Source organism: Tachyglossus aculeatus, chromosome 3 (assembly GCF_015852505.1).
Source record: "Tachyglossus aculeatus isolate mTacAcu1 chromosome 3, mTacAcu1.pri, whole genome shotgun sequence".
Taxonomy (NCBI): Eukaryota; Metazoa; Chordata; class Mammalia; order Monotremata; family Tachyglossidae; genus Tachyglossus; species Tachyglossus aculeatus.
Window position 1 is genome coordinate 63,756,791 of NC_052068.1, and position 21,566 is coordinate 63,778,356.

A 21,566-nucleotide genomic window follows, 5' to 3' on the forward strand; every position below is an offset into this window, starting at 1 on the left:
ACTTAAGCTGAACAGAAATGTGCACCTGAGGGCTCACTGTGCTGATGAGAGAGAGAGCGGGGGCTTTCTGAAGGGTTTGGAGGGGGTCCACGAAGGTCTCTTCTAAGAAAGTGTTAGCAGCGTGGGCCTCTAACAGAGTTTTAGGGGAAGGGACAGAGTTCTGTCCTGGGGAACCAGGCTCTCTCCCAGCCTCACCCAGTAACGTAATCTCCACTTCCTATCACTCCCTTCCCACCTATCCATCCCCAAAAGTCGGAGGATCCGGCCCCCCGTTCCTTGGGCTTAGGTCGGGCCCCCATGTTTTTCCCATATACAGGCCTCTCCAGTTGGGGAGGGACAACGGAAGGTGGTAGTGTGGAGAAAGGAATCCACTGTGCACTGTTTAGGAGGTTGGAAAAAGTTGCACTCTTGCGTGGGGAGTGGCAAGGAGTCTAGCCTGATTGATTAGGAAGCCTGATCGGGAGGATCCTGGCCATGATCGGATAGCTGAGGAAGAGCGGTTGATGAAATGCTTTTCCTAAACTCAGGTCAGCCCACAGGCTCGGGCTGGCTGGAGCATGGTTAGTGGCGGTGAGGGGGGTCACGGATAGCTGTGGCATTGCCATACCCAGACTTTAAAAAAAAATAATGGCTCTTGCTCCGTGTCAAACACTGTTTTAAGCACTGAGGTAGGTATAAGTTAATCAGGTTGGACACAGTCCCACGTGGGGCTCACAGTAGAAGGGAGAACAGGAGAACGGAGGCCCAGGGAAACAAAGCCCCTGGCCCAAGTTCACACAACAAATAGTTGGCAGAGTCGGGATTAGAACCCAGGTCCTCTGACCACCAGGCCCGTGCTCTGTCCACTAGACCATGCACGGTTGTTGACGATTACTATATCCACACAAAAGTGAGGTCTGAATCTCCTGCTACTTTGGGACTCAGCTGGAACAGGGGCATACTTTATCAGCCCATTTCCTTCTCCCACCCGACCCAATTATTGCCGTTATTTATTAATACCACCGAGCGCATCCCTACCACAGCATCTGGGAAGTCTGTCCCAGCAAAGCAGTTCTGGGATGCTGGCAGCCACCTGACAGGTCTGGCCCGGCTTCTCTGTGCCTCAGTTTCCTCGTTTGTAAAATGGGGAGTCAATCCCACTCCCTTATATTTAGATTTCAGGCTCCTTGTGGACAAGGATTATGTCCAACCTGAATATCTTGTATTTACCCCAGGTTTTAGTACAGTGCTTGTCATGCAGTGTGCTTAACAAATGTCACTATAATTATTGTTACTGCAAATAGTAATAATCAGAGCCAGACATTTCATGCCCAGGAGTGGGTTTCCAGTTGTTTCTCAGATGAAGCACATTTTCTTTTATGTCATTAGGTGCTTACCATGTGCCAGGCACTGTTCTAAGTGCTGGGGTAGATACAAGACGATTAGGTTGTACACAGTTCCTGTCCCACAAGGGGCTCACGATCTTAATCCCCATTTTTCAGATGAAGTCACTGAGGCCCAAAGAAGTTAAGAGACTTGTCCAGGGTCACACAGCAGACAAGTGGCGGAGCCAGGATTAGAATCCCAGTCCTGCTGACGCCCAGGCTCTATCCACTAGGCCAGGTGTCCCTCGGAGGTCTCTTGGGTCCTCCAAAGGGGGCTGCGTGTCTTTGGAGAGTTCATATTGCAGAAGAGTCAGGGAGATCAGGCCTGGCTTTGGCCTTGGCCCTTCTGGGCAGAAGCTGCTCAAGCTAACAGGTAAGGCAGTCGTTACAGCTTGCTCTGAATTTCACTGTGTGTTTGGAGGAGAGGAGCTAGAAGGATCCCCGCGATGAACCTTGGCCGCTTCCCAATATACCCAAGAGCCAGGTTTCTTGACATTAAACTTAATGGCTTGGTTAGTCCTCCCTTAAACTGTAAGCTCGTTGTGGGCGGCCAATGTGTCTGCCAACTCTGTTACACTGTACTCCCCCCCCAAGCACTTAGTACAGTGCTCTGCACTTGGATTTGAATGTTTTATTCACACCACCCTCAGGCCCACAGCACTTACATCCGGAATTTATTTTATTGTCTGCCCCGCCATTCATTCATTCATTGAATCGTATTTATTGAGCGCTTACTGTGGGCAGAGCACTGTACTAAGCGCTTGGGAAGTACAAGTTGGCAACACATAGAGACAGTCCCTACCCAACAGTGGGCTCACAGTCTAGAAGGGGGAAGCCATCTAGACTGGAAGCTCTTTGAAGGGAGGGAACTCATCTACCAATTAAATTTACTCTTCCAAGAGCTTAGCACCGTGCTCTGCACACAGTAAGTGTAAATACCACTCTGCACTCTGCACCGCTCTGCACTCAGTAAATACCACAAATTGATTGACTAATTCGGGTCTTGAAATTGGCAACCTTGAGCAAAGTGATGGCAAGCAATTCCTCCCCAAAAGAATCAGTGTAAGCATCTGCAATTTATTTTCATGTCTGTCTCCCCCTATATGCTTTAAGCTCCTATGGGCAGGGATCCTGTCTACCAGATCTGTTGTGTTCTCCCAAGTGCTCAGTCCAGTGATAATAATAATGATAATGATGGCATTTGTTAATCGCTTACTATGTGCAGAGCACTGTTGTAAGCGCTGGGGGGATACAAGGTGATCAAGTTGTCCCACGTGATCTGCACACAGGAAACACTCAATAAATAGCATTGGTTGGTTGAGTACATGCCCGTGCACAGCTGTCTCTGCAGTAGAAGCTTATAATCATTATAAACATAATTTAACACCCCAATGATGAGTTGAACTGGAAGTGGCAGAGGGTCACAGAAAAGCAGCATGACCTAGGGGATAGAACACGGGCCCGGGAATCAGAAGAACCTGCGTTTTAATCCCGGCTCCACCACTTGTCTATTGTGTGACCTTGGGCAAGCGACTTCACTTCTCTGGGCCTCAGCCACCTCATCTATAAAACAGGGAGTAGGACTATGAGCCCCATGTGGGACTTGGATAGTGTCCAGCCGGATTAGCTTATATCTACCCCAGTGCTTAGTGCAGAGCCTGGAACACAGCAAGCGCTTAACAAATACCACAATAAAAAGAGGGTGGAAAATCCCCAATTCAGGACTCTGTTGGCTTCCTGGTTTTTTTTTTGTTCTCAGTCTGCTCTTATCATTTGCTGAACCTTTTGGCCTCATGATGCCAGGTAGGAGACGGTTGCAAACTATTAGAAACCTGCAGTGGAAACACCAGCGATGGTCACAGTGAAGAGGAAGTTCGAATGCCATTCTAAGCCCAAATAATTTTTGAGTGGAATGTTGCGAGGCTAAACGAGGGGATTCTTTAATAATGATGGCATTTATTATGCGCTTACTATGCGCAAAGCACTGTTCTAAGCGCTGGGGAGGTTACAAGGTGATCAGGTTGTCCCACAGGGGGCTTACAGTCTTCACCCCCATTTTACAGGTGGGGGAACTGAGGCACAGAGAAGTGAAGTGACTTGCCCAAAGTCACACAGCTGAGAAGCGGCGGAGCCGGGATTTGAACCCGTGACCTCTGACTCCAAAGCCCGGGCTCTTTTCCACTGAGCCACACTGCTTCTCTAGCCACACTTTAATAGACCAGTGACTTCCTAAAAAAGTGTTAACTAGGGCATTTTTAAAATATTAACCACTTACTGTGTTCCAGGCACTGTACTAAGTGCTGGGGTAAAGGCAAGTTCATCAGTTTGGACGCAGTCCGTGTCCCACATGGGACTCACAGTCTTTATCCCCGTTTTACAGGGGAAGTAACTGAGGCACAGCAAAATCAAGTGACTTGCCCAAGGTCACACAGCAGATAAGTGGGAGGTGTGGGTTTAGAACCAAGGCCCTTCCGACCCCCAGGCCCCATGCTCTAACCACTAGGCAACGTTGCTTCTCAACTTGGTGAGGGTTTCCTCTGTTTCATCCTCACCAGCGGACACAGCATTTATTGAGTGCCCGTTGGTTTGTAAAAGATGTAATCCCTGCCCACAAGGAACTTCCAGCCAGTGTGGCTCAGTGGAAAGAGCACGGGCTTGGGAGTCAGAGGTCATGGGTTCAAATCCCGGCTCTGCCAGTTGTCAGCTGTGTGACTTTGGGCAAGTCACTTCACTTCTCTGGGCCTGTTACCTCATCTGTAAAATGGGGATTAAGACTGTGAGCCCAGTGTCCCCGTGGGACAACCTGATCACCTTGTAACCTCCCAAGTGCTTAGAACAGTGCTTTGCACATAGTAAGCGCTTAATAAATGCCATCATTATTATTATTATTATGGGTTCTAATTCCAGCTCTGCCACTTGTCAGCTGTGTGACCTTGGGTAAGCCACTTAACTTCTCTGTGTCTCAGCGACCTCATCTGTAAAATGGGGATTAAGACTGTGAGCCCCACGTGGGACAACCTGATCACCTTGTATCCACCCCAGCGCTTAGAACAGTGCTTCGCACATACTAAGCACTTAACATACTAAGCGCTCCCCCTCCCCATCCCCCCGCCTTATCTCCTTCCCCGCCCCACAGCATCTGTATATATGTTTGTACGTATTTATTACTCTATTATTTATTTTACTTGTACATATTTATTCTATTTATTTTATTTGGGTTATGTGTTTTGTTGCCTGTCTCCCCCTTCTAGACTATGAGCCCGCTGTTGGGTAGGGACCGTCTCTATACGTTGCAAACTTGTACTTCCCAAATGCTTAGTACAGTGCTCTGTACACAGTAAGCGCTCAATAAATACGATTGAATGAATGAATGAATGAACGAACAAATACCATAATCATTATTATTATTATTATTCTTGGCTAGAACTTTTGTGGAAGGATTTGGGAGACCTGGCTTCGAACAAATTCTGGAATTTGTTCTGCCAGACAATCAAACCTCTTTATCAGGCACCTCCTAGATACTAAGCCCTTGGGAGTATCGCTGAAGTAAGTAAACATGATCCTTGCCCTCAAGAAGCTTACCATCTAGCCAGGGAGACAGACACTGAAATCAGTTACAGACAGGGGGAAAGAAGGAAAGGGGAAATGTCAGTGTTTAAATAATAGGGTACGTGAAACATCTACATAGCACACCAGTACTGAAGTGCTACAGTAGGAGTCATTTAGATTTATTGAATGCTTACCGTGTGCAGAACACTGTACTAAGCGCTTGGGAGAATACAATGTTTATAGATACATTTCCTGCCCACAGTGAGTTTACGGTTTGGGGGGGGAGACAGACATTAATATAAATAAATAAAATTACAGATATGTACATAAGTGCCGTGGGCCTGGCGGTGGGGGAATGAATAAAGGGAGAAGTCAGGGCAATGCAGAAGGGAGAGGGAGAAGAGGAAAGGAGGGCTTAGTCAGGGAAGGCCTCATAGGGGAGGTGTACCTTCAGTAAGGCTTTCAAAGTGGGGAGAGTAGTGCGTGCTTTAAAAAAATTGCCTTGGGAGGAATCAAGAGAGTGGGATATGGGAGAACAGGTGAAAAGATCAGATAGGCAGGGTAGGCTGAATAGGTGGAAGCGATTGGGAGGTGTTTCGGTTTGGTGTGGAGAGAGCCAGAAAGGCAGGCGAGGGTTTTCAGGAGCAGAGAGATGAGAGCCAAGCTACACTTCGGACGATCCATGCAGCAGGATCTGGGGCAGATTGGAGAAGGGGGAGACTGGAGGCAGAGAGGTCAGAGAGGAGGCTGACACGGTTGCCTAGGTGCCATGCGATCGGAGCTCATGCCAGACTGGTAGCTGTTTGGGTGGGGAAGAAGCAGCAGAACCGGGAGGGGTTCTGTAGGAAGAACGGGCCCGTCTTGGCAGTAGATGGAGTGTGAGGACTGAAAAGCAGCGAGGAGTCGGCTTCTGGGACAGGAAAGGTGGTGCTGTTATTGCCTGAAATGGGAAAGTCGGGAGGGACGATGAGGAATCTGGTTGGAGATGGACGAAGTCGGAGGGGCCAGGGATGGAAGACATTCAGGTGGAAGTGTTGTGGAGGCAAGAGGATGGACGGGGATCGCAGGGTAGTTGAGAGGTCAGGACTGGAGAGAAATCTAGGAGGCCTCTCTTCAGACTGGAATTGAAGCCACACAAGCGAATGGACAGAAATGCTGAATTGGCCATTGGAGATAGTTGGAGCGGGGGGGGAAGGGGCTATAACCCTATAACTGGGGAAGTCCTCTTGGAGAAGATGAAGTGGGAGAGCATTTTAGGCAGAAGGCAAGGTGTGAGCACCGCTGGAGAGAAGAGGGGGCACAGCGAGTCATTTGTTGGGGAAGTAGAGAAACAGTGTGGCCTAGTGGAAAGAGCGTGGGCCTGGGTTCTAGTCTCGGTTCTGCCAATTGCCCGCTTGCTGGGTGACCTCGGGCAAGTCACTTGACTTCTCTGTGCCGCAGTTGCCACATTTAATGGGGATTAAAATCCTCATCTATCCAACTCAGAGTGTGAGCCCATGTGGGAAAGGGACTGTGTCCAACCTGATAAACTTGTATCCACCTCAATGCTTAGAACAGTGCTTGACACACAGTAAGTGCTTAACAAACACCATTAAAAATAAAAAGTGTATTTGGACTTTGGTTATGGCCCTCATGGGTATGATAGGGCCTGTTCTGACTTGGTTAGGCTTTTAGTAGGGGGCATGTTTTGGCTATAGTATTTTTTCACTGGTGATATAATAAAGCATTTTGTAGCAACTTAATAATAATGATGGCATTTGTTAAGCGCTTACTATGTGCAGAGTACTGTTCTAAGCGGTGGGGGGGATACAAGGTGATCAAGTTGTCCCATGTGGGGCTCATAGTCTTAATCCCCATTTTACAGATGAGGTAACTGAGGCTCAGAGAAGTTAAGTGACCTGTCCAAGGTCACACAGCAGACATGTGGCGGAGTTGGAATTCAAACCCATGACCCCTGACTCCAGAGCCTGTGCTCTTTCCACTGAGCCACACTGCTTCTCTTGACTCTAGGGATATGTGAAATCTGTGGATCTTCCACGCTGTGAAAGGAGCATGGCTCAGTGGAAAGAGCCCGGGCTTTGGCGTCAGAGGTGATGGGTTCAAATCCCGGCTCCACCACTTGTCAGCTATGTTACTTTGGGCAAGTCACTTCACTTCTCTGAGCCTCAGTGACCTCATCTGTAAAATGGGGATGAAGACTGTGAGCCCCCCCGTGGGACAGCCTGTTCACCTTGTAACCTCCCCAGCGCTTAGAACAGTGCTTTGCACATAGTAAGCGCTTTATCTTCTAGACTGTGAGCCCGCTGTTGGGTAGGGACCGTCTCTATATGTTGCCAACTTGTCCTTCCCAAGCGCTTAGTACAGTGCTCTGCACACAGTAAGCGCTCAATAAATACGATTGAATGAATGAATGTGAAGTTCCCTGAGTTTCTCTTCCAGAATTTTGCAGCGTGTGGTATGGTATGTTGGTGGGAAGAGGGGGAGGAAGGAGGGAGGATGGGATGTGTGTGTGTGTGTGTGTGTTTTATGAAGGGCTTCTTTCAGGGACAAGCTATCTCCCTGTTTTTCTTTCTACATCCCTCCCTCCCGTTGGTCAGACCCTGTAATTCTGGGAGTTCGACCAAAGCCTATAGTAGGAGAACAAATGGATGGAGTTCCATGCACCTCGTCTTCTAGGGCTAGTGTTCCCAAGTACTTCTCCCTAAAATTGAACCCTCTCCACTTCTCTCCTCTTCTCCCACCCTACCCCCCTCACCATGATGCCCCGGGCCATTCCTCTTGACCCAGATGCTGATTGCACCTCCGAAGAGGCTGTTTTGCCCTCCTCTTTGCCCAGAAGGAGTGTTCTTTCTTCTCTTATGCAGCTGAGCTTCTACTTGCACTAATCCATCAGTACTAATGGAGGCATTAGCCACAAAGGCTAATGGATTCCTGAAGTTGCTTTCCCGCCCCTTTGTGGGGAAGTGTCCATTACCTTTTCTCTCTCTCCTTCTCTCCCTGTTTCCCTCTCTCCCTCTCCCTCCTAGGCATGAAACCCCCTCCCAGTCAAGGCTAGGCCTCCTTTGACTGCTCCTGCTCGAGATTTTTGGGTGACTCTTATAATAACCGTTCCTTAGTTCCGTGTTTTCAGGCATATCATGCCATTTAATCATTCGGTTGTTTCGTACACCCTCCCGTGTGAGGAAGATCAGCAAGGCCTAGTGGATAGAGCACGGGCCTGGGACTCAAAAAAGCTTGGGTTCTCATCCTGGCTCTGCCACTTATTGCCTTGTGACCTTAGGCAAGTCACTTCACTTCTCTGTGCCTCAGGTACCTCATCTGTAAAATGGGGATTACGACTGCGTCTGACCTGATCACCTTAGATCTGTCCTGGGGTTTAGAATAGTGCCTGGCACATAGTAAGCGCTTAACAAATATTTTTTTTAAAATCATCCTTTCTCCCCATTGTAACCTGAGCCACCAAAAGGGACGTTTCCTGGCTAAATTAGGTTGTTCAGCAGGCATGGGGCAGAGCTGGATCAAAAGATTTCAGCCAATGCCAGACACAGGGTGCCTTTCATGAAGCTGATGCCTCACCTTCCTTGTCTCCAAAATGGGGATCATCCCTCTAGACTGTAAACTCCTTATGGGAAGGGATTTTTTTTTTAATTTTTTTGAAATGGTATTTGTGAAATGTGTACTATATGCCAGGCACTGTACTAAGTACTGGGGTGATACAAGGTCATCATTCGTTCATTCATTCAATCGTATTTGTTAAGCGCTTACTGCATGCAGAGCACTAAGTGCTTGGAAAGTACAATTCAGCAACAGATGAAAACAATCCCCACCCAACGAGGGGCTCCCAGTCTAGAAGGGGGGACAGATAACAAAACAAGTAGACAGGCATCAATAGCATCTAAATAGATTAAGAAATGTGTCTGCTTATTGTTATTGTACTCTTCCAAGCGCTTAGTACAGTGCTCTGCCCCAGAGTAAGCGCTCCATAAGTATGTTGAATGAATGAAAAGGAAGGTCAAGATTAAGAGTAATGAGATCTCTTTCCTCAGGCTGGAGGGTTGGGGACAGACTGCCAGCAGAGCTGGAGGACAGACATGGCCTAGTGAAAAGCGACGTGGCCTAGCGGATAGAGCACGGGCTTGGCAGTCAAGAGGACCTGAGTTCTAATCCTGCTCGGCCACTTGTGTGCTGGGTGACCTTGGGCAAGTCACTTAACTTCTAAGCCTCAGTTCTCTCCTCTGTTAAGTGGGGATGAAAACTGTGAACCCTTTTTGGAACAGGGCCTGTGTCCAATCTGGTTACCTTATATCTACCCCAGTGCTTAGTACAGTGTCTGACACAAAATAAGTGCTTAACAAATACCACGATTAGTGTTATCATCATGAACAGCCCTTTGGAGACCTCCGTGGGCCCCTCAAGTCCCAGAGAGCCGCCACCTGATCTGCCAAACAAACACAACCTGGATGTTGTGCTTGCGCTGTTGCTTTTGATTTTGCAAGGACTGGCTGTACCTTGTCACCTGTCACACATGTTGGCCAAGTTCTCAAGTCAACAGGCAGGGCCGCATAACAAACACACCCATGTTTTATGACATGTAGTGGTACAGGATTCAAGTTGAAGTTTGTTGTTTTAAGATCCCTGCCAAGGAGTGGCCGCCTGATAAGAGAAGGCCTCACGTCCTCCCACCCCCACCCACCCCTGGTCAAGGGCCTGTATTCTGTGTTTCCAGGGATTGACCATGATTTGGCCAGTTACTTAACCTCTGCCTCCGTACTGCCTTTAGTGTCTAAGTGTATTTCTAGTTCTGAGTTCACCAACCTTTCATGCAGAAGACCCCTTCTTTCTTTTCTTTTCTTCTCTTTTCTTTTTTCCTTTCTCTCCTCTTCTCTGCTCTGCTCTTCTTTTCTCTTCTCTTTTCTCTTCTCTTCTTTCCTTCCTTCGCTTTTTCCTTTCCTTTCCTTTCCTTTCCTTTCCTTTCCCTTCCCCTCCCTTCCCTTCCCTTCCCTTCCCTTCCCTTCCCTTCCCTTCCCTTCCCTTCCCTTCCCTTCCCTTCCCTTCCCTTCCCTTCCCTTCCCTTCCCTTCCCTTCCCTTCCCTTCCCTTCCCTTCCCTTCCCTTCCCTTCCTTTCCCTTCCTTTCCCTTCCCCTTCCCTTCCCTTCCTTTCCCTTCCTTTCCCTTCCTTTCCTTTCCTTTTCCTGAAAGGTATTTGCTAAGCACTTACTATGTTTCAGGCACTGTTTTAAGCACTGTGGAAGATACAAAGCCTAATCAGGTCCGGCACAGTCCATGTCCCATGTGGGGCTCACAGTCATAATCCCCACTTTACTTTTGAGGTAACTGAGGCACAGAGAAGTAAATAATAATAGTAGTATTTGTTAAGTGCTTACTATGTGTCACGCACTGTTCTGTGCACTGATACAAGCTAATCAGGTTGGAGACAGGCCCTGTCCCACTTAGGGCTCCCAGTGTTAGTTAATCTCCATTTTACAGATGAGGTAACTGAGGCCCAAAGAAGTGAAGTGACTTGCCAGAGGTCACACAGCAGGCAAGTGGCAGAGCTGGGATTAGAACCCAGGTTTTCTGATTCCCGGGTCCGTGCTCTTTCCACTAGGCCACGCTGAGACCTTTGAAAAGGTTCTAGAGTAAAAAGGGATTCTCCCTCTATACCTATTTGGAAAAAGCCAACCATCCCATTCCCTTTTCTCTCCTCTAGAAAGGGCTACTATCCCTTTCCCTTGTCTCTCCTTGTCTCCATCCTTGCACACCCCTCCTTATTGAATTTGAAAGCAGTGAGTAGCCTCTGCTTAAAGCCATGCATTGCACCCTCCAGAAACTCCCTTGCCCCCAGTCATTAATTGGGTGTCCTATTGGTCACTTGTTCTTTGAGTGGGACCTAGATATAGTCAGTCAATGAATGGTATTTATTGAGCGCTTACTATGGGAAGAACACTGTATTGAGTGCTTGGGAAAGTAAGTGTAATACAACAGAGTTGGTAGATGTCATCTCCAGCTTCAAGGAACATGAAAATAATAATAGTAATTTTGGTATTTAAGTGCTTACTACGCGTCAAACACTGAATTGAATACAAATAGTCTAGACTGAATACAAAGTAGTCGGGTCCCAGTGGGGCTCCAAGTCTAAGTAAGAGAGAGAACAGATATTGAATCCCCATTTTGCAAACGAGGGAACTGAGGCACAGAGAAGTTAAGCGACTTGCTTCACTCTGCTCCTCTAATGCCAACCTACTCACCATACCTAGATCTTGTCTCGCCGCCAATCTCTTGCTCGCGGCCTGCCTCTGGCCTGTTGCGTCCTCCCTCTTCATATCCACCAGACAGTTGCTCTTCCCACCTTCAAAACCTTATTGACAGCACATCTCCTCCAGGAGGCCTTCCCGGACTGAGCCCTCATTTCCTTTTCTCCCTCTCCTTCTGCATCACCGTGACTTGTTCCCTTTATCCACCTCCCCCACCCCAGCCTCACAGTACTTATGTACAAATCCATAATTTTTTTATGTTAATATCTGTCTCCCCCTCTAAGCTGTAAGCTTGTTGTGGGCAGGGAATTTGTGCTCTGCACACAACTAAGCGCTCATTCAGTACAGTTGGTTGACTTGTCCAAGGTCACCGCGTAGACAGGTGGTAGAGCCGGAATTAGAACCCAGGTCCTCTGATCTATCCACGGGGTCACACTGCTTCTCTAACAGTCGACTGGGGAAACAGACAATAAAATAAATTACTAAGGAAGGGGGTCCCCTTTTTCTCGCTCTGCTCCTGCTCAAAGAACTATATTTTTTAGTATCCTCTCTGGTAATTCTGGGAGCTGGAGAGCTCTTGTAGCGTGACCATCCAGCCTGGTGACAGATAGTCCTTGTCCAGTCCAGTCCTTCTCCGGGAATTGCCCCCGATCCTGGAGACCCAGGTCTCGTGGGAAGAGCAGGCAAGAGCATCAATCCGCATTCAGTGAAGACTTTCGATGCTGGCTGAGAGGTTTGGTTGGCACGAGGCTGTTGGGGAGAAATTTGAAATAGAAGGCAGTTCCTTTCTGGGGTCAGGAGGGAGGTGAGAACATACTGGATGCATCCAGTTCAGGTGGCTAGTTCTTGCCCTGGGACTCCCTTAAATGATTTCATGGTTGAAAGGTCATCTAGCTAAGGAACGAAGCCCTGTCCCACCCCGCTCCCCATAAAACCGATGTCTAATTCCTGCCGTTCTGTTTCTTTTACCCCTTAAGCACTTGATATTCACAGCCCTCCCCTTTCAGCCCCTGCAACACTTAGGTATAAATCTATAATTTATTTATATTAACGTCTGTCTCCCCTCTAGACTGTAAGCTCTTTGTGGGCAGGGAGGGTGTCTCCTACCTCTGTCGTATTGGTCTCTTGCAAGCTTTTAGTTCGGTGCTCAGTAAATACCATTGGTTGATTGTATGATCAGGTGCTCCGTGGGTTTGCATCAGAGGGCTCAGATTCTCTCAGCTGTTGAGAGCGCCATTAATTGCCTCAGTTTCCTCATATGTAAAGTGGGGACTCAGTACTTGTTCTCCCTCCCCCTTAGACGGGTCACCCTACTGGGTTGGGAACTGTCTGACCTGAGGATCTTGTATCTACTCCAGCATTTAGTATAGTGGTTGGCAAATAATAATAATGATGGCATCTAGTAAGCGCTTACTATGTGCAAAGCACTATTCTAAGCACTGGGGAGGTTACAAGGTGATCAGGTTGTCCCACCTGGGACTCACAGTCTTAATCCCCATTTTCCAGATGAGGTAACTGAGGCCCAGAGAAGTTAAGTGACTTGTCCAAAGTCACACAGCTGACAATTGGTGGAGCTGGGATTTGAACCTATGACCTCTGACTCCAAGCGCGTGCTGTTTCCACTGAGCCACGCTGCTTCTATATAGTAATAAATAGGGAATAACGAACAATAATAATTGTGGTATTCATTAACCGTCACGAGGTACCAGACACTGTACTCAGCACTGGGGCAGATACAAGGTGATTTTGTTGGACATAGACCCTTTCCCACACTGGGCTCATCAGTGCCCATTTTTACAGATGAGGTAACTGAGGCCCAGAGAAGTGACTTGCTCAAATGACAGCAGACCGTCTGACTCCCGGGCCTGAGCGCTATCCACTAGGCCACGCTGCTGCTATTATTATCATTAGAGCAGTAAATGGTTGGCGGCCGGGCAGGTGGAAAATCTGAAGCGGGTGTGGGGTGACCGAATTGCCTCTTGCCTGCAAGCAAGTGTGCTCCCTGACCATGCATGGGAGCATGAAAGCGGGACTCGATGGGTTTAAAAGAGTGGCCGAATCTGGGCGTCCTTTCTGCTCCCACCGCGTCTTCTGAGTCATCTGCCTATTTACGGTCGAGGCCAAATGTATTTGATCAGCCCTTCAAAGCCAGTGGGGCTTCTGAGAAAAACACCTTCCCTCGCACCGTGCCTCTCACGGCCCCAGCAGAACCCGCAGCCCGGGTTCACCGGCAGAAAGCGATGAGGCCCGCGCAAGAAATACCTAGGTGCTTCTTCCCCGTCACCAGGACTGCCAAGAAGTGAGAAAAATCTTGTCGGAGCTCGCCGGCCGAGCTCTGTTAGAGCAGCGCAGAGCTTGCAAACGGGCAATTTGTAAAAACGGAGCACGCGGGATGGGTGTGAGGTCTGCAGTCCTCTGTATACGAAGCAGCGTGGCTCAGTGGAAAGAGCCCGGGCTTTGGAGTCAGAGGTCGTGGGTTCGAATCCCGGCTCCACCACTCATCAGCTGTGTGACTTTGGGCAAGTCACTTAACTTCTCTGGGCTTCAGTTACCTCATCTGTAAAATGGGGATTAACACTGTGAGCCTCATGGGGGACAACCTGATCACCTTGTAAATTCCCCAGCGCTTAGAACAGTGCTCTGCACATAGTAAGCGCTTAATAAATGCCATTATTATTATTATTATTATGTCTGCTGTGTGACCTTGGGCGAGGCACTTAACTTCTCTGGGCTTCAGTTACCTCACCTGTAAAATGGGGATTAACACTGTGAGCCCCACGGGGGACAACCTGATCACCTTGTAAATTCCCCAGCGCTTAGAACAGTGCTCTGCACATAGTAAGCGCTTAATAAATGCCATTGTTATTATTATTATTATGTCTGCTGTGTGACCTTGGGCGAGGCACTTAACTTCTCTGAGCCTCAGTTCCCTCATCTGTAAAATGGGGATTAAGACTGTGAGCCCCAAGTGGGACAACTTGATCACTTTATATCCCCCCAGCACTTAGAACAGTGCTCTGCACATAGTAAGTGCTTAACAAATGCCATCATTATTATTATTATTATTACTATGCCAGGAACTCTTCTCAGTGCTGAGGTAGATACAGCAAGCTAATCAGGTTGGACACAGTCTTTGTCCCACAATAGGGCTTCCAGTCTCAATCCCCATTGTACAGATGAGGGAACTGAGGCATAGAGAAGTGAGGCGACTTGCCCAAGGTCACAGAGCAGACAAGTGGCGGAGTCAGGATTAGAACCCTGGTCCTTCTGACTCCCAGGGCCCATGCTCTACCACTCACCCACACTGCTTCTCCCCTCTCCCAACCCCTACGATATGGGGTTTGCATCCTTGGAAAATCTGGCAGGGATGCCCTCCCATCCCCACACCATCCCAATGCCACCCCCAACGCCTGCTACATCGTGCTGTTTCCACACAGACTCATTTCGTTGGGCCAACATCCCCTAACACTGAAGCCGTCAAAACACACAGAGCCAACCCTCGGTATCGAGTGGAAAAAGCACCATTTCCTGGCCAGACGTGTAGTTGATCCAGCCCGGCATTCTGTGTCTGACCAAGGCACCAGGGCACCCAGAGGTTCTTATGGTTGGGGATCCGGCACCCCTTGGTTTTCTTCGAGTGTTCCATCAAGGGCTGCTTGTCCATGACTTTTTCCAAAGGGACCTTAAGCTATTCAAGTAATAATAATAATAATGGCAATGATTAAGCGCTTACTATGCAAAGCACTGTTCTAAGTGCTGGGGAGGTTACAAGGTGGTCAGGTTGTCCCACGGGGGGCTCACAGTCTTAATTCCTATTTTCCAGATGAGGTAACTGAGGCCCAGAGAAGTGAAGTGGCTTGCCCAAAGTCACACAGCTGACAATTGGCAGAGCCGGGATTTGAACCCGTGACCCCTGAGTCCAAACCCCGGGCTCTTAGCACTGAGCTACGCTGCTAGGGAATGTCTTTCAAGGTTGGATGATATACCAGGAACAGAGAGAAGTGAAGTGATCTGCCCAGGGCCGCTCAAAATAGGCTAAGAGCAGAACCAGGATTAGAACCCAGGCCCTCTCGCTCCCAGGCCTGTGCTGTTAGGGCACACCTTATAGCTTCTGCCAGTGTCTCATCACCCTGTCAGTCAAAACCCAATCAAAATGTCTCGGCTTTTCATTTCATTTCATCTCTCCCGTTTCCGTGTACTCTCCCAAGTGCTTAGTACGGTGCTCTGCACATAGTAAGTGCACAATCAATATGATTGATCTCAGTCAAACCCCAGCTCCGCCTCCTTCCTCTCCCCCTCCCCCCCACCCCCCCCACCGTACCTCCTTCCCCTCCCCACAGCACCTGTATATATGTTTATATGTTTGTACGTATTTACTACTCCATTTATTGTATTGTATTTGTACATATTCTGTTTATTTTGTTAATATGTTTTGTTTTGTTGTCTGTCTCCCCCTTCTAGACTGTGAGCCCGTTGTTGGGTAGGGACCATCTCTAGACGTTGTCAACTTGTACTTCCCAAGCGCTTAATACAGTGCTTTGCACACAGTAAGCGCTCAATAAATGATGATGATGCTGATGGTGGTATTAAGCGCTTACTATGTGCAAAGCACTGTTCTAAGCGCTGGGGAGGTTACAAGGTGATCAGGTTGTCTGGGGGGGCTCACAGTTTTAATCCCCGTTTTACAGATGAGGTACCTGAGGCCCAGAGAAGTTAAGTGACTTGCCCAAAGTCGCACAGCTGACAGTTGGCGGAGTCAGGATTTGAACCCATGAACTCTGACGCCAAAGCCCGTGCTCTTTCCACTGAGCCACGCTGCTTCTCAATACAATTGAATGAATGAATAGTACGGTGCCCTGCACATAGTAAGTGCACAATCAATACGATTGATCTCATTTGGTAACCTGGGACATGGAGAGCCCCTCCAAATTTTTACCTGGGGAATCTCTGAACCTGTCTGGGTTTTCATCTTCCCCAGGTCCCCTGGGCTTAAATTCAGAGCATGTGGGAAGACAGTGGGGAACCAAAAACTTGGTTCCTTTTTTTTTTTTTTTTAACCGTATTTGTTAAGTGATTACTATGTGCCATGCCTGGGGTGTATACAAGGCAGTCAGGTCAAGCACAGTCCCTGTTCCACAAGGGGCTCATGGTGTTATTCCACGTTTTACAGATGAGGTAGCTGAGACACAGAAGTGAAGTGACTTGTCCAAGGTGTCACAGCAGACAAGTGAAGCAGCATGGCCTGATGGATAAGAGCACAGGCCCGGGAAGAAGAACCAGGTCTCTAATCCCGGCTCCACCACCTGTCCTCTCTGTGACCCTGGACAAGTCACTTCACTTCTCTGTGCCTCTGTTTACCTCATCTGTAAAATGGAGACGAAGACCGTGAGCCCCATGTGGGGCAGGGACTGCGTTCAACACTCATTCATTCATTCAATCCTATTGATTGAGCGTTACTGTGTGCAGAGCACTGGACTAAGCGCTTGGGAAGTCCAAGTCGGCAACATATAGAGACGGTCCCTACCCAACAACGTATCCATAGTCTAGACACGATTTGCTTGTCTCTATCCCAGCACTTAGTTTAGTGCCTGGTCCGTAGGAAGAGCGTAAGAAATACCATAAAAACAAAACAAGACAAAGAGAAAGGAAGCGGAGTTGGGATTAGGACCCTTGTCTTGTGACTCCTAGGCTTGTGCTCTATCCACTAGGCCATGCTGTTTCTCATTCGTTCAGTCGTATTTATTGAGCGCTTACTGTGTGCAGAGCACTTTACTAAGCGCTTCTCAGGCCCAGGACTGTCACACTGCTTGTCCCCAGGCGTGAGTGGGCTAGTTGTTGTGAAACAAGGGGGTTGGTGTGATGTGCCCTTCATTCCTGCTCAGATACCAGAGCCCATAGGATCTGTTTGGGGAGAGAGGAGGGGGTTATTTATATATGACCGGTTATTTATATGTGACCCTTGGAGAAGCAGCATGGTATAATGGATAGAGCACGCATCTGAGAGTCAGAAGATCATGGGTTCTAATCCCAACTCTGCCACGTGTCTGCTGTATGACCTTGGGCAAGTCACTTCTCTGGGCCTCAGTTACCTCATCTGGAAAATGGGGGTTGAGCCTGTGAGCCCCAGATGGAACAAGGACTATGTCCAACCCCATTAGGAGAATGATAATAATAATAATAATGATGGCATTTATTAAGTGCTTACTAGGAGAAGCAGTGTGGCTCAGGGGAAAGAGCCTGGGCTTTGGAGTCAGAGGTCACGGGTTCAAATCCCGGCTCCACCAGTTGTCAGCTGTGTGACTTTGGGCAAGTCACTTCGCTTCTCTGAGCCTCGGTTCCCTCATCTGTGAAATGGGGGGTGAAGACTGTGAGCCCCCCGTGGGACAACCTGATCACCTTGTATCCTCCCCAGCACTTAGAACAGTGCTTGGTACTTAATAAATACCATCATTATTATTATTGTTATTATTTGCACCCCAGTGCTTAGTACAGTGCCTGGCATACAGTAAGCACTTAACAAATACCACAATTATTATTATTATGTCTCCTGTTGCGGATTGCTTTGGGAATAACCCATTAACATGGATGTCACCAAGAGATGCCCAGCCCAGGTTGATCTGCTGGCACCTCTCAACCTTCTCAGAGTGCAGTGTCTTCTCCTAAGCGCTTAGTACAGAGCTCTGCACACAGTAAGCACTCAATAAATACCACCGATTGATGGATTAACTGCAGGGCCCCAGATGTGGTGCTCCCTATTGCTGCTTTTCCGCACGGGATTGTGTTTCCTAGTGGAGTCAAAATGCAGTAAACCCCTCCACCTAACTTTAAGGGAAAGCCCCTCCTTGTGTTTCTAATGGATTTGCAGTTGCTGTTTCTGCCCTGGGGTAGCCAGGTCCCGTGCGCCGAATAGTTTAAGAATATTGGACCGTCCGGCCTAAACCGAGGAGCTGCGTGGCCTAGCGGATAGAGCCGGGCCAGGAGTCAGAAGGACCTGGGTTCTAATCCCAGCTCTGCCACTTGTCTGCTGTGGGACCGTGGGCTGGTGGCTTCACTTCTTTGTCACTCGGTTCCCTCATCTGTAAAATGGGGGTTAAGACGGTGAGCCCCATGAGAGACAGGGACTGTGTCCAATCCGATTTACTTGTATCTACCCCAGGGTTTAGTACAGTGACTGGTGCATAGTAAGCGCTTAAGAAATGCCACTATTATTATTAGTTAGTAAGTGTTCAGCACACAGTAGAAGCTCAGTAAATACCATTGACTAATGGATCAATCAGTTCACCAGCATGCCAGAAGTGCAAAGTAATCTAACTATATGGTTCATTTGTTTTTTAACACCCTTTCCTGGTAAGTGGCAGAATTTGCTGGGAAGGCTGTCAGATGGGTTCTATTGGAATAGGGACCCATTTGGAGTGGATCACTCACATATAGGCCTGAGGTGTGTATCCACACAGCCAGTGCAAAGAGCTGTCTTTTTTTCTTCATCTTTAATGGTATTTGTTTAAATGGTATTAAGCACTTATTATGTGTCATACACTGTTCTAAATGCTGGGGTAGGTAAAGGTTAGTTACGTCGGACACGGTCCCCGTCCCACATTGGAGAAGCAGCGTGGCTCAGTGGAAAGAGCATGGGCTTTGGAGTTAGAGGTCATGGGTTCAAGTCCCGGCCCCGGCAATTGTCAGCTGTGTGACTTTGGACAAGTCACTTAACTTCTCTGTGCCTCAGTTCCCTCATCTGTAAAATGGGGATTAAGACTGTGACCCACCGTGGGACAACCTGATTACCTTGTAACCTCCCCAGCGCTTAGAACAGTGCTTTACACATAGTAAGTGCTTAATAAATGCCATCATCATTATTATTATTATTATTATTATTGGACTCACTGTCTAAATAGGGAGAACAGCTATTTAACCGCATTTTACAGTTGAGGGAACTGAGGCCCAGAGAAGTGAAATGACTTGCCCGAAATCACACAGCAAGCAGTTGGCAGAGCCAGAATTAGAACCCAGGTCCTGTGGTTCCTGGGCCTGTACGCCTTCCACTAGTCCACACTGCCTTGCATGGGGACTTTGAACAGTTCAAGGGAAAGGTGCCCTTTTTGCCTCCCGGCTTCCGTCTTGGGTAGCCAGCACAGGAAAGTCCAGGGATATGGCTCTAGCCTGTCTTAACCCCCCTTCTCCCAGGGTCCTGCATCTCCCATTGCTTCCAGATTGCTGCTGTCACACCTGCCCACCCCGCCACTACTAGCAGTGGAGGGCTACCAGAGGCTGGGGCTGGTGGCCAGTTCAAAGTGTGTGCAGCCTGTATGGCTTGTGAGAATTATGCCAGCTCTGTTGCGCTAAGTGGAAGTAGTAGTATAAAGCTGGATTCTGAAAAGCAGCGTGGCTGAGGGGAAAGAGCGTCAGAGGACCTGGGTTCTAATCCTGGCTCTGCCAATCGCTCGCTGCGTGTCCTTGGGCGGGTCGTGCCACTTCTCTAGCCTCTGTAAAATGGGGTGAACACCTCTTCTTCCTCCGACTTAGACTGCAAGCCCCATGCAGGACAGGGACTGTGTCTGACCTGATTACTTTGTACTTACCCCGGTGTTCGACCCCTAGTCAGCGCTTAACCAGTACCGTTTAAAAAAGAAAAAGTCAGGTATTGGACAGCCCCGAGCATCTTGAAATCCTTTTACGCCCCCTTTCCCACCCAGAGCCACGGGCGGCAGCGGCGACTGTTGGGCGCAGCGTGCCGTGGCATCCGGGAGGAGCTGGTGCCCAAGGATTTTGGCCCTGCCAACTTGGGGAAGGGTCAGAATAGCTTTGGGAAGGAGGCAGTGCAACAGCTTGTTTACCCCGGTGGGTGGACGTGAGCTTGGCTCTCTGCCTTTCGTCAGGTGACCCGCGTTATTAAAAATAAACCCACATGTCATCTTTGCACCCGGGGGCCGGGGCCAGAGTTCTGCTGGGCCGGGCAGCAACAGCGCAGTGCCCTCCCTTACAGAGAAGTCTCTCCGGGTTCTGTGAATCGGGTAGAGGAAAAACAGCGAGGCCTCACGGATAGAGCCCAGGCCAGAGAGTCGGACGGACCTGGGTTCTAATCCCAGCTCTGCCGTTTGTCTACTGTGTGATCTCGGGCAAGTCACTTCACGGCTCTGGGCCTGTTACTTCATCTGTAAAATGGGGATTAAGACGGTGAGCCCCATGTGGGACAGGGACTGTGTCTGACCCAATTTGCTTGTCTTCACCTCAGCGCTTAGTACAGTGCCTGGAACATAGGAAGCACTTAACAAATGCCATTGTAATTTTACATATTCATATTAGTCTGTCTCCCCGCCTAGACTGTAAGCTCATAATGGGCAGGGAATGTGTCTGTTACGTTGATATAATGAACTCTCCCAAGCGCTAAGTACAGTGCTCTGCACACAGTAAGTGTGCTCGGTACACGACTGACTGACTGAAAAGCACCCCGTCCCCTCCTTAATGTATAAATTCCTTGAGTCCTGGGCCACGTCCAGCTCTTCATGCAGCTCCGAGTGAGCATGGGTACTTCCCCTTTCTCCCCAAGTCCCCACTAGAGTATAAGCTCCCCTGAGGGCCGGGATTGTGTCTGCCAACTGTGTTGCATTGTACTCTCCCAAGCACTTAGTACGGTGAGCGCTCCGTGAGGACCACTGATTGGTGCTTGATGTTGTGGGGTCCCCTGTTTTCTTTTGGTTCTTGTGTGTTGATCCTCCCCCCTCCATCTCTCCACTTCCATTTTGATCCTGCCTTTTAGGAACCAGAATCATCTATGACCGTAAATTCCTGTTGGATCGCCGCAATTCTCCCATGGCTCAGACCCCTCCCTGCCATCTCCCCAATATCCCGGGAGTCACCAGTCCCGGCGCCCTGGTTGAAGACTCCAAAGTGGAAGTAAACAACTTGAACAATCACGACAGGAAGCCAGCAGTGGGTAAGAGGAAGGGAACCCCACGGGTTGAAAGACGACGGAGTGGGGGAGGAGGGAGACGAGCTTCTCAACCGACCATCACCCCAGGAAAGCCTCGTAGCCTGCTGGAGATCAGAAATACGTCGGAGACGTCATCTCCCACCTCCACCTGCCTCCGGCTTCTTAATGGGGCAGTAAATCCACCAGTCAGTCGACCTGTGGAGTTTATCGTGCGCTCACCGAGTACTAGGGAGAGTATGGTATAATGGAGTTGGTAGAGGAGTTGGGTGGCCTAGTGGATAGAGCACAGGCCTGCCAGTCAGAAGGACCTGGGTCCTAATCCCGGCTCCGCCACTTGTCCGCTGTGTGATCCTGGGCAAATCACTTAACTTCTCTGTGCCTCAGCTACCTCATCTGTAAAATGGGGATTAAGACTGTTGACCCAATTTGCCTGTATCCGTCCCAGTATTTCGTACGGTGCCTGGCACG

At 48.9% G+C, this 21,566-nt stretch overlaps 1 protein-coding gene across 1 annotated transcript in view; it reads left to right on the plus strand.

The window, feature by feature from the left end:
• EIF4EBP2 (eukaryotic translation initiation factor 4E binding protein 2) overlaps positions 1-21,566 on the plus strand; it is a 50,568-nt gene that overhangs the window by 21,558 nt on the left and 7,444 nt on the right. The window contains exon 2 of the mRNA XM_038743398.1: positions 20,925-21,101. Coding sequence (XP_038599326.1) covers positions 20,925-21,101 — 177 coding nt within the window. The remainder of the gene's footprint in view (positions 1-20,924; positions 21,102-21,566) is intronic.